At 43.1% G+C, this 12,500-nt stretch overlaps 1 protein-coding gene across 1 annotated transcript in view; it reads right to left on the bottom strand.

The window, feature by feature from the left end:
• Window positions 1-1,280: 1,280 nt before the first annotated feature.
• LAMC2 (laminin, gamma 2) overlaps window positions 1,281-12,500 on the bottom strand; it is a 58,772-nt gene continuing 47,552 nt past the window's right edge. The window contains exons 15-23 of the mRNA XM_011927261.1: window positions 11,712-11,791; window positions 10,419-10,574; window positions 9,543-9,687; window positions 8,645-8,797; window positions 7,728-7,842; window positions 6,586-6,785; window positions 5,944-6,102; window positions 5,751-5,850; window positions 1,281-3,022 (exon numbers count right to left, since the gene is read on the bottom strand). Of these exons, the coding sequence (XP_011782651.1) occupies window positions 2,769-3,022; window positions 5,751-5,850; window positions 5,944-6,102; window positions 6,586-6,785; window positions 7,728-7,842; window positions 8,645-8,797; window positions 9,543-9,687; window positions 10,419-10,574; window positions 11,712-11,791 (1,362 nt within the window). The 3' untranslated portion in view covers window positions 1,281-2,768. The remainder of the gene's footprint in view (window positions 3,023-5,750; window positions 5,851-5,943; window positions 6,103-6,585; window positions 6,786-7,727; window positions 7,843-8,644; window positions 8,798-9,542; window positions 9,688-10,418; window positions 10,575-11,711; window positions 11,792-12,500) is intronic.

Below are 12,500 nucleotides of genomic sequence, written 5' to 3'. Positions count from 1 at the left end.
TTTTTTGAGACGGAGTCTTGCTCTGTCACCCAGGCTTGAGTGCAATGGCACGATCTCGGCTCACTGCAAGCTCTGCCTCCCAGGTTCACGCCATTCTCCTGACTCAGCCTCCCGAGTAGCTGGGACTACAAGTGCTCGCCACCACGTCCAGCTAATTTTTTATATTTTTGGTGGAGACAGGATTTCACTGTGTTAGCCAGGATGGTCTCAATCTCTTGATGTGATCTGCCCACCTCGGCCTCCCAAAGTGCTGGAATTACAGGCGTGAGCCACCGCGCCCAGCCTCTTACGACTTTTAAAACAATCTATTCCATTGAGGAATCCTTATATGATTACACATACCATGGTTATTAACTAATGGGATCCGTCACCAAGTTTCTTAGAACACATACTGTCTAATCTTACGCTTGGAAGAGACAGCCAATCACCGACAATGCATTTTCTCCTTTCATAATGTAGAATTGTCACTGAGAAGTGGCTTCCAACAAAGGACTACATCTTCCAGACCCCTTTGCAGGGTAGATGTGATTGTTTTCATGGGTTTTGGACCATGGCATGTGAGGCCCTCCTAAGCTTGGCCTTCCTGTGTCTCCTTACTCCATGTTCTTTTCCCTTTCCATCAGCTGGTGACAACCTGCTGGAATGGCCATAACCCTCCATCCCCCAGGCAACCTCAGAAGTCACATGTTGTAAATGGCAAGGCCTCTGAAATGACTGTGGAGTCTGGGCACTGGTTGTTTATTACAGCAAGAGATCTGTAGAATGTGTAATTGGGTATGCCAAGACAGGATTACAAATTCATTTTCATAGAAGGTAAAGCAAAGTGACCAGACCTATCAGAATTTGGGGGTCAATGGACACAAGCAGGATTCTTTCCTCAGTCACTTGTGTAGATGGCCAATTCATGATCTTAATTTAGTACATTTTAACTTCTTAAAAAGCATGACGTATGCACCACAAACTATTAATTTTACCTTCATTTTATAGCTGATGAAAAAGATAAGAATATTAACTATACCACCCTCCTCCATCCAGCTTGAGTTGTTCTAGAAATAAAGCTTTATGCTTAGGAGACAGCATCAGTTAAACCTCATAAAAATCTCATTGACAGCATCATCAATCCCTTATGGTTGGAAAGAGCAAAGTAAGATGCTTCAGAAGAGAAGCATCTGAAGATGCTAACTCTAGGACCTATTGCCATTTCTGTGGCATTTTCATTTCCATTGCTTTGGTACCATGATAGGCTTAGAGTTTAGTAAATCAGAAACTGACCCCAGGCATCTAGCAATTGTTCTTTATTGAAAAACACTTTCAGAAAAATCCAAGGAAATACAGAAGCAAGGCAGCACCATAGTCTTCCCAGCCGAGGTGGAAGTGCCTCTGGTTTCTCCAGGAATTCCCACTGGAGTTATCATGACTCAAGAGTCTGTTGCAATCAGTTGTAGAAAGGCAGAGAGTGACAGTTGGAATGCAAAGAAATGTGCACAACCCAGAGCTCTCTCAGCTTTGCCAAAACTCAAGTGCCCCCATGGGAGGGTCTTGCAACATATGTTCTGTTGAGCAAAGAGGTTGCAAACCAAGCAGTTATTGCAATAAACACCACTTGTGACAAACAAGGTTTGTAGATTTCAATTTATTTTTTAAAAATGCTTGTCTTCCTCACTAGACAATCAACTCTATGAGGGCAGAGACTATGTCAACACTGTACCACCAGCCCCTGGCACACAGTAGATACTCAATAAATATAAGTTGGAAGGATGGATGGAGGTAATGGATGGAAGGATGGATGGAAAGATGAATGGAGGAATGGATGTGACCCAGCTGAAGTGTGATTAGGAACATTCTCTTGTTATGGGTGGAGGAAAGAGAGGGGAGATTGAGAAAATAAGATAAAATACATTGATGCATATCATTTTTGGTGTTTGAAAAGTAGGATTGAATTAGGACTAAGAAATCTAGAGAATTTTACCTCTTTCAATGCCCAAGCCACACTTTTCTATCACTTTTAAACTGAAAACATAAATGCCTTCCCAACATTTGCTTTGCTGGTAGGAAACGCTTTAATAATCTCTAAGTTGCCATGGCATCATTAAAAGAAAGGATGTCATGCCCGGGTCCAGAACTTAAAAGTGGCAGGCACCAGCAAGCACCATTGCTCCAAATGGGCTTGCCTTACAGGTCCTCACTCCAACACTGCTCACTTCCTCCAGCTTGAAAGTGGAGAATATGTTCACATGCTGGGTGGTAAGTAGGAGGAACTCTGATCAGCAAGAAGCTTGCAGTGGACAATATGAGGCATTAGTATTTTACTGGCCACAGTGTGACTGGGTTGCACTCTGTTCTGACATTAGGAAGAATTTCATGCCTGGGCAAAGTCAAAGTTTGTTTCCTTTAGTCACATTACTCAAAGAATAAGTTGACTGTAACCCAACAGCACTTGTGCAAATTCCAGGACTCCATTTATGACTATTCTGAGGCAAACATCTGCCTGCGCAGTTTGTCCTTCTATCCAGTCTATTCTTTGGAGTTCAGATCCTTGGTCAATCTCACACCCAGTGCTATCTGCCTCATTGCCCAGCATCAGGAAGCAAAGAGTATGGTGCAATAAGACAACAACCTGGCCACGGGATCAGGAATGGGGTCAGGTCAGTTGACATGAGCATACTCATTAAATATGTTCAAATGTTCCCATCCCACCCACCCACATGACATGGTCCCGAGCCCTGAGATATCCCAAGAACCTCAGTTGAGAAATCGTTATGGCAGCTTCACTGTTGCTCAAGAACTGGGGTATTGTAGCAGCCTGGGGGTAGGTTGTCCCTAATGTTCTCTAAGTTCTTCACATCAGCCAGAATCCCATCTATGCTTGTCTCCAGCAAATGGAGGTGGCCCCTCTGCCGATGTGCCCTCTCTTCCAGCTCTGACATCATGGGCCGCAGTTGGCTGTTGATCTGGTTCTTGGCTCGGGAAAGCTTCTGCTCCAATAAGATCAGCCCCTCTTCATCTACACTGACAGGCTGGTCTATTTCAAGGAATGAGACATGAGTTAACATAGAAAAGCTGTAGTTAGATTTCCTTCAACATGATTGCCTTTCTATACCCATAACTAATTCCTGTTTCCACTTGCCTATAGCAAATAGTATACCATGAATTTTAAAGCTTGTTTTAAATTAGAAATCATCTAGAAAGAGTCCTGAGAAGGCTAGCCTAGCTACTAGACTATGAACAATGCTGTTCAAGACTCTGAGCTATCTAGTTCAGCAACATGATGTCTAGAGTTTTCCTTTCGTGTTAGGGTCAGTAGTTAACGCTCTGAGAAAAAAAAAAAAAAAAAGAGGACTGAAAGTCAGAGGGGACTGAGCACTATCCAAGCCCTTTGCCTAACATAGGTCACTGCTAGGATTAGATTCAACTCCAAATTATGCTTTCCAAACCACTCTTAAGAAATATCTTGCTGTTTTCTATTAGAAGACCTTTAGAAACTGGCTGAGCTTCAGGGTTAAAGAGGCCAAGGTATGCTTTGCCATTTGGGGAATGGATTCCAGCTGCTAGAAATTGATGTCAGACATCATTCTGGCCTGAAACAGCAGTCATCCGACTAGAAGTTATTTTATTTCCAATTTAAAATAAAATCACATTCGTTCAGGTATGTGTTACCCATAGACTCTTTAAAACTAACGTCAATATGAAGAGCACCTGGCCAGACCCATTTAATTCAAATAGGTTTGAGTGGCCCTTGGTCAATTCGAACTCAAGGTCAAGTTGCCTCACATATCTGAGCTGAAGTGATAGTATTTGACTGCATGAGTTTATTATACCTAGAACAGTTAATCTCTTATTGCTCCAGGACTTAAGAGAGCACACAGAGTAGAAACAACACTGTAACAAAAATGCTGATCCAAATGGATCTGTCACTTGGGGTCAGGGAGAATTTAGGAATTTAGGATTTTATGACACACAGAGGAAGTTAAGTAAGCTTGGGAACAAAATAACCTTGTTTATGGGAAGGTGGCACGAGTTGCTAGAAAAGAACACAAGCATTGGAGGCAAAAATATCTCAGTTTGGATCCTGGCTCTACAATTTACTATGTGACCTGTGGGGCATTATTAACCTCTGAGCCTCAGTTCAGTCCTTCATGAAATAAAATAATTAAAATGATAAAACCCACCATAGAGGACTTTTACAAGACAAATGATATTACACCATGAAAATATCTGGCATGATACCTGACACATAGTAAATATTTAATAGCTTCCATCTACCCTGCTGTCCCTACTCTCTCATATTCTCTTTACAGGTCTCATTAGTTTCATTGCCTTTTTTTTTTTTAAGAACACTAAACAGTCTTGCTAAAGTTTCAGTTGGGAAGGTTTGTGGTTTTTTTTTTTTTCTTCTCAATCCTTTGAGGGCATTTTACTGTTGTAGACTCATTGGATCACAAAGCAGACCCAAGACTCTAACAACACAGATGATATTGGTCTCTCAGGGTGATGATGACACCCTACAGAAAAATCCAGTTTTAAACGTGTTCTACTGAACTGGAATAGCAGAGCCAAACCTTTTCCTAAATGTTACTGGAATCTGTGACGAATCCCTAGTTCCACATCTGCTGCAGTCCAAGCTTGATAAAACAGTCCAAATAAGGGTTTGATATCAGCTCTATCTAAATCCAGAAATTTAACCAAAATAAGTTTTCTTCTGGGAGTGATTCTGTAGGGAAATCTGATTTTCTTCCACATTGTGCCATCAGATCTTCCTAAAATTATCTTACAGGCCTACTCTCACCACATTTCTTCTGGGTTATTTACCCAAGCAGCTCAAGTTCCTCCCACTGGTTACATCAAGGTATAACTTTGGTTTGGGAAGGAACAAACGTAAAATCGGCAAGCGATTCTTTTTTTTTTTTGAGATAGTCTTGCTCTGTCCCCCAGGCTGGAGTGCAGTGGTACCATCTTGGCTCACTGCAACCTCCGCCTCCTGGGTTCCAGCGATTCTCCTGCCTCAGCCTCCCGAGTAGCTGGGATTACAGGCGCCCATGACCACATCTGGATAATTTTTGTACTTTTAGTAGAGACAGGATTTCACCATGTTGGCCAGGCTGGTCTTGAACTCCTCACCTCGGGTGATCCACCTGCTTCAGTCTCCCAAAGTGCTAGGATTACAGGCGTGAGCCACCACACCCAGCCGGCAAATGATTCTTGACTTCACAGACTGGCAGAATCTTCCTTCACATCTTCCCAGCCACCATTCTACTGCCTTAGAGCAGGCTCCTGTCATTTCTCTCCTCAATTATTTCAACAATATCTTAACTTCTCTCTAACCCCCTCCTCTCTAACCCGCCTTCTCTCTAACCCCCCTTCAAGCTTTTCTCCACTTGGCTGCCCTAGGGATCTTATACAGTGGTGATGTTATTCCTCTGCTTAAAACTGTCCACTGGCTTCTCAGGGTCCAGGCCACACTCCTAAGCAGGATTCCCAAGCTGTCTCGTGTTCTGTGAAGTTGCTTGTATACACCCAGTTCTTTGGCCCACAGACCTTTACCCACAAGTGCAATAGGTGTTCAGTGACCTATCTTAGCAATGGTAAAACAGGGTCCAGTAAATGTAAGGGAACCTGCCCAAAGTATCTGGGCCTGGAAACAAAGCACATTTACTGATATCCTTAAGGAAAGCTGAGATTCCCCTTCACTAGGGCTAGGTATAGTGAGTGTTCTGGAGCAAAGCCCTGGAGAATGTGGGTACTTCACATACCCATCAGATGCAGGAGGCCATCCAATGTGTGGAGTGTGTCTTGGATTGTAACCCCAGTGTTCTTGGCTCTGGTGTCAACCTTCTGGGCTTCTGTAATCACCTGCAGACAAATAAGCACAAACCAGCCTTGAAAAGGTATTTTCCATGTTGGCAAGTTGAAAGGGATCTCATGTTGAAAGCAACAGGAACTCACCATCTGTACTGCATCCATATTCGTGTCAAACTCCAGCTCCTTCCTTTCCAGCTCTCCTTCCACTTCCCTCATCTCACTCTTAAGTGAGGCCAGTCCCTTTTCCATGGCCAAGGCTCCATCTGCTGTCACATTGGCTTCCAAGTTCAGACTCCCAATCTCCTGGGAGAAGAAAAGGAGCCAGGGACGGAAGGAGAGATAGGGGTGAGGTACAAAAGCATCCCAAAGACAAACGTAGAAAAAATACAGCTGCAGCCAGGCCCTGATGGAGTAACTTAGATGAATAATGAGAGAATCAGACTTAGGGACACACCCTTTGCCAAGCTTTGCCTCAAACAAGCTAATTTGGGGGTATGTTTTTAGGGACTAGGAAGGTCAGTGGCAAGACATTGCTTCCGTCTCAATTCAACGCTCACCAAATGTTGAACGGAGTTAGGAACCATTTGGGAAAACCCAGAGGACAAAAAACACATCATTCTCTGTCATGCCTCTTTGCTGTCATAGTCTTTTAATCTGGGGCTGCCATGGACCACAACAGGGCTCTGAGCCTCAGAGGTTAAAATAAGCTCAATGCTCTCTTTCCCTCCACACCACCCTTGTGTTTGGTGCTACCGGTATCAACACACATGTCGATTTCTCTTTTACCTGTTCAATCTCACTGGAGATCTCCAGGGCCTCCCTGGCCCCATTCTTTGCCCTCTGTGCGTCAGCAGCAGCACTCCCCAGGGCTCTTTCTGCTTGCTGGGTCTTGTCACTGGCGTCTGAAACCTTCTGGCTGATGTAGGAGAGTCTCTTCATGGCTTCCTCAGCTTCTGCTTTTCTGTTGTCCACCTGCAGGTCAAACTCTGAAATGAAGAAAAGAAAACACTGCCATGAAGATGAAAGCAAACTTACAAATGAGTGAAAGGGGCTGATGTAAAGAAAAATTCCTGAAAGAGTGTTATTACTGACTGGGGGTGAGGGTGTGGGACGTTGCAGCTGGAATTAACTGTCCTATCTAAGAGAAAGCATCTTAAAAGATGCATTGGAGGGGTTATAATTATTCTGTTGCTTAGAGAAACCGACAATCAGCCCAAGTTCCACAGCACTGCAAGAGTATCGAAACTGCAGAGTGGATCAGAAGCAGGTAGAATCTTTGAAGCCCAAAGCATCAAGCCAGAGCTTTAAGCCCTAAGCTCCAATGATAAGAATTGGGTTTAGGTTTGAATGGATAGAGAGGTACTTTCCATGAAAAAAATTCCAAAATTTTAGGAATGTTTCTCTTTTGTGCTTTACTGAAGAAGCCTGACATTTTAATGAAATCTCTGCAAGGCACAAATCCAAATCTCCTGGGATCTAGATGCAGTGACAAAGGTTGCTCTGTTATCACCACAAAGAAACATATCAGTTCCATACTGGAACCAACCAGACTACAGAGGAAAAGGAAAAATGTCTGTACAGTAGTGGTATGTTGCATCTGTGAGGGACCTTAGAGATCACATAGTTTAACCTTGTCTCTAAAGAGGAAGATATTAGGTTCTGGAAAGGTTACATGACTTGCCTATGGTCACACAGCTAGTCTGGCCTGGTCAGGTGGCCCAGCAGAAATCAGAACTCAAGACTTCTGACATCTAGCTCTATTATTACTACTATATTAAATATTAATGTATTAATATTTTATTTAGAAAGATATTTACTAAGGTATACCAATATACCTGCCACTTCGAGAGATATACGAGAATTCAAAGGAAATCGGTCATGGCTATACCCTTAAAATACTCAAGTGACCTGAACCATGAAGTACTAACCTCTGAGGTTTTTAAGGATGCTCTCAACTTCATAAAAAGTGGCATTGCCCATACTTAGTGCTTCTTGTGCTCTGCTTTTAGCAAGATTGGCACGGGAAAGCAGCTGATCTGATTTCTATAAAAAGGCAGACAGAACAAGATTAGAGGAAGTACATTCCTGCTGGCAAAATCACTCTGACACATTTCTTTTCATGACAGCAGATTGTTGTGATTCACTGCAGAGTCTAGGGGTGCTGTAGCAAACCCCTCTACAATCTGGGACAGAGCAAACTTTATAAGTCCACAACACATTCCATATAGAGAACGGTCAAACTCTAGTCCACCATCAGGGACAGGAATGGTTTTATAAATCATAATTTTAAACTCTAGATATTTCCTGAAGTCAAGTAGTAGACTGAGCTAGACCAAAATTAGACCCAAGAGGCCTAGGTCCTATTCCTAGGTTTGAGGGCTGACTCACTGGGTGGAGTTGAGCTAATCACACCAAGATCTCTGCAACTGTTACTTCTTCCATAAGCAGTGCCTTCATTGTTGATTTTTCCAGAAACAAGGTCTTGCTCTGTCACCCAGGCTGGAGTACAGTGATGTAATCATGGCTCACTCGAATTCCTGAGCTCAAGTGATCCTCTCACCTCAGCCTCTCAAGTAGCTAGGACTATAGGCATGTGTCATCATGCCCAGTTATTTTTTTATTTTTTATTTTTTGTAGAGATAGGGGCCTCACTATGTTGCCTATGCTGGTCTCAAACTCCTGAGTTCAAGTGATCCTCCCGGCTTGGTCTCTAAAAGTGCTGGGATTATAGGGATGAGCCACCGTGCCTGGTCAGAGAGCTTTTGATTATTCTTCTTGCCATATGTATTCATATGGTAGGCATTCAATACATGTTTACTGAGTTAATGAATTAACAAAATAATACCTCTCTCCCATTCTTTCCATTCTGTAAGAGCTGCTGTGTTTCTTCTTCCCAGTCTCCCAGATTCTTTTGTGCACGTTTGAACTCATCCATATGCCTGGTCACCAGGCTTGAGAGTGAATCAGCTTTTTGTTTGATCCTCTTTGCTTCTTCCACCTGTGAGCCCAAAGAAACCAAGGAGTCTGACTTCTGCTTACCAGTTACCACATTAGCTTTGTTAGGACCTGGCACCATTGTTTGAAAATAGCAACAGCCTTAAGAAGCCAAGAAAATAGTCACTAGCCATCCAGGCCCCAAACCTAACAGAAATGAGTCAGTATGCCCCATGAAAGTAAGGCAGCAGGTCCCCTCAATGTGAAACAGGCTTTGTGTTTGTTCTTTCTTATTTTTAAAATTTTTACATGTTAGTTTATATATTCATGGGAACATATATCCATGGGAATTGTGAATTTTTTTTCTGTAGGTAGTAAACAAAATTTTCTTAATCGAATAAGTTTGGAATTGTTAAGGGAACTGATGGCAGAAACAATGCAAAACTTTTGAGAACAAGTCATCTCCGAGTGGCTATACATAGAGATATACTATAGGTTGGACTCAAGTGTAAACAAAAAACTTTATAAAAATTTCCCACAGATTTCAACAGTCCCCAGAACTAAGGAAGATACATAAAACTTTTATCCAGTAATAGGTTTAGTATGGGTCAAAGCCTTTCCAGAGACTAGGATTGGGGTTTAAGAACAAGGAAATGGATAATGAGAAGGCTAAATACTCTTCCCACTCTAAAATAGAAACGGTCAACATGGAGAAAAAACTGAATGCTTGAACAATATTATGGCACCCCCAGAGAAGAAAGTATTTATGGCCCTCCTGTATGTCAAGCACACAGGCCGGATGCCCTCACCTGAAAGGACTGATCATTGACTCCCTGAAGCTGAGACACCGAATCCAGGAGGCGGAGACTGTGCTGATAAGACCTATCTGCTTCAGTTTCTGCTTGAGTGGCCTCCCTTGTCAACTGCTGGGCCAGGGACTTGGTTTTCTCCAATCTGGTATTGGGGGTGGGGTGGGGAGGGCGCAGTAACAAAAAGAGGACTTTGAGAATTCTTTTTTTTTTTTCTTTGAGACAGGGTTTCACTCTGTTGTCCAGGCTGGAGTGCAGTGGCGTGATCACAGCTCACTGCAGCCTCATCCTCCCACGCTCAAGCAATCCTCCCAATTCAGTCTCCCAAGTAGCTGAGACTACAAAAGTGAACCACCACACCCAGCCCCCCTTTTTTTCTTAATAAAAACAAAATTTCACCCTGTTGTCTTGCAAGTATGTAGTTGGAATAACCAGAAGAACCAAATAAAATTATTTATCAAATACGTGTCCCTCTCTACTAAACATAAGCCTTTTAATTTATACAGGTTGGGTCAGAAAAATTCAATCCCAAGTTCCCCACTTCTTGATAACAGAAATATATTTCTGTATTTTTATATCTCCCCATGCCATCAGATGGGTTTACTCACACACTTCATACACCAGAGAGTGACCATACCTCCAAGTATTGTAATCACAATCAAAACATAAATTTTATTTAAACTAACCAACCTTTTTTTCTTCCAGTCTTAAAAATATCTACTTTTCCCCAAAGTAAAACTCCCATGTTTTCGGCCCTCTTATTCTCATGAATAATATGTTTTTACAGCTAGTACGGTGCCCCTCAAGTACGGTTAGCATTTTGCCCTGGGAGTATCCAAGGTATAATGAGCCACGGGAGGACCCATAGGAACGTACTTTTCCACAACCCCCTGCACCACGGCACCGTCCAGGCTACTGCTTCCGCTTCCGCCTCCTTCACGGAGGGCGTTGTGCACCAGTGAGAGGGCTTGTTTGGAGTAGTCCTCAGTTTCTTTTGTCAGTTGCTCCATGTTACTGGCCGACTCAACGTGGCTGAAAGGATTAAAAACAAAAGAATAAGAGTTTTCACGCAAAGGGCTTCCTTTCGGTCGTTCAGTTAAACGAAGGGCAAAGAGTAGGGGAGCTGGTTTGATTTAGAAAAACCCTACAGAACTGACCCAAATTACATGGAATTAGAGGCTCTATCAAGAAGCAGAAGGTGTTTTGGAGAATTCGCCTCATGTCATAGACCTTGTAGTGATCTTTTTCGTTTATGGCATAATCACTGGAGGCCCGGAGCAGAGTGGAGGGTGGAGATGGGTGGGAGCAGTCTCAGGTGATAAAACACTGCATCTGTAAGTTGTCTGCTGCAGGAAGAAACCTCTAGGTCTTATTTCACCCAGGATTCAACCTCTACTCACTTTCGCTTCAGCTCTAAACTGGACCCACCACCAGGGGGACAAAGCATGTCTATAAAAGTTCCCTGGATACTTTTGGTTCCTCCTGGTTCTAAAAAGTGCTTTTTTGAAAAAAAAAAAAACCCAAAGAAACAGAACCAAAAATCAATGCACTCAGGAGGCAGCTCATGTTACAAATACACAAATCAACCCTCTTCCGCTGACTGAATTCCACTTTGGATTAACAGAGTCTGCCACCCTGCTGAGCACTCCCCTACCAGCAAACCCCTTAAACACCATAGGATTTCTAGTCAGAGTCAAGGATGAAGGGAGATGCATGTTATCATTGGGGCCCTGCAGAGCCGGTTTTCAGGAGGAAGTTCCCCCTCTGCAGTCTTGGCCCCCACAGGCTAACAAACAACTCGTTGCTACTTGTTCCCAGGCTTGGTGTGGGAGTCCCTGAAAGCTGCAGAGCTTTCTCTTCCAAGGGCTGATTCATTTGACGTGGTCCGAGGAATCACATCTGACATACACCACAGCCATACTGTGAGTCATAGGGAAATGTGGGAAAGAAACACCCTCACCCCCAACTCCTGCCAAATGACCCTGCCCAGTGGCCACTCACATGCAGTAAAAGCCAAGTGGTTAAAAATTGGTTTCAAGGTAGGGAATGGCTGCAAAGGAGCCTGGAGAGAATAAATATGATGCTTGGGTCCCTGATACCCTACCGTCTTATTCAAGTCTGACCTGGCAGAGACGGCTTGAAGCAGAGGTGCCCTCTAATGCTGCTCACCTTTCTGCTAATCTCGTGGCCTCCTGAGCCAGACTTTTAAAGCCATTTGGCCCCACGTAGTGGTCTGAGGCAGGAATGTTCTGTGGGAAAAGGAGAATCGGTTAAGGCGAATTGGTTAAGGATTTGCACTTGGCCATGGAACTTAAGCAGGTGTGGCATCTGTCCTGTCAGAACCACTTGTCATTAGTCACACAGGGTTCCACACGCTGACACTTACACCATGCCTCTATTCACTATTATCATTCTATTTTTAAAAAGTATGTATAGGCTGGGTATGGTGGCTCATACCTGTAATCCCAGCACTTTGGGAGACCGGGGCGGGTGAATCACCTGAGGTCAGGAGTTCAAGATCAGCCTGACCAACATGGTGAAACCCCATTCCTACCAAAAATGCAATAATTAGCCAGACATGGTGGCAGACGCCTATGATCCCAGCTACTCGAGAGGCTGAGGCAGGAGAATCGCCTGAACCTGGGAGGTGAAGGCTGCAGTGAGCCAAGATCGCACCATTGTACTCCAGCCTGGGCAACAAGAGCAAAACTCCATCTCAAAAAAAAAAAAAAAAAAAAGTATGTATAGATAAGAACAAAGAAATCCAAGTTCAAAAAAGTCTGTATAGATGCATTAAAATATATATACATAAAAAAACCCCAAAACAACAACAAACAAAACAAAAATTCTTTTCTTGCTGGGAGCCAAAAAAATTAAAAATAAAAATATATACATGTACATATTTTTATATGAATTTAAAGTCCAATAGAATATATTCCAAGTTTTTTTTTTTTTTTT

Source organism: Colobus angolensis, unplaced genomic scaffold, assembly GCF_000951035.1.
Source record: "Colobus angolensis palliatus isolate OR3802 unplaced genomic scaffold, Cang.pa_1.0 Scaffold702, whole genome shotgun sequence".
NCBI classification, from domain to species: domain Eukaryota; kingdom Metazoa; phylum Chordata; class Mammalia; order Primates; family Cercopithecidae; genus Colobus; species Colobus angolensis.
Note: the sequence above shows the minus strand (reverse complement) of the source record. Positions and strands in the feature narration are given on the sequence as shown.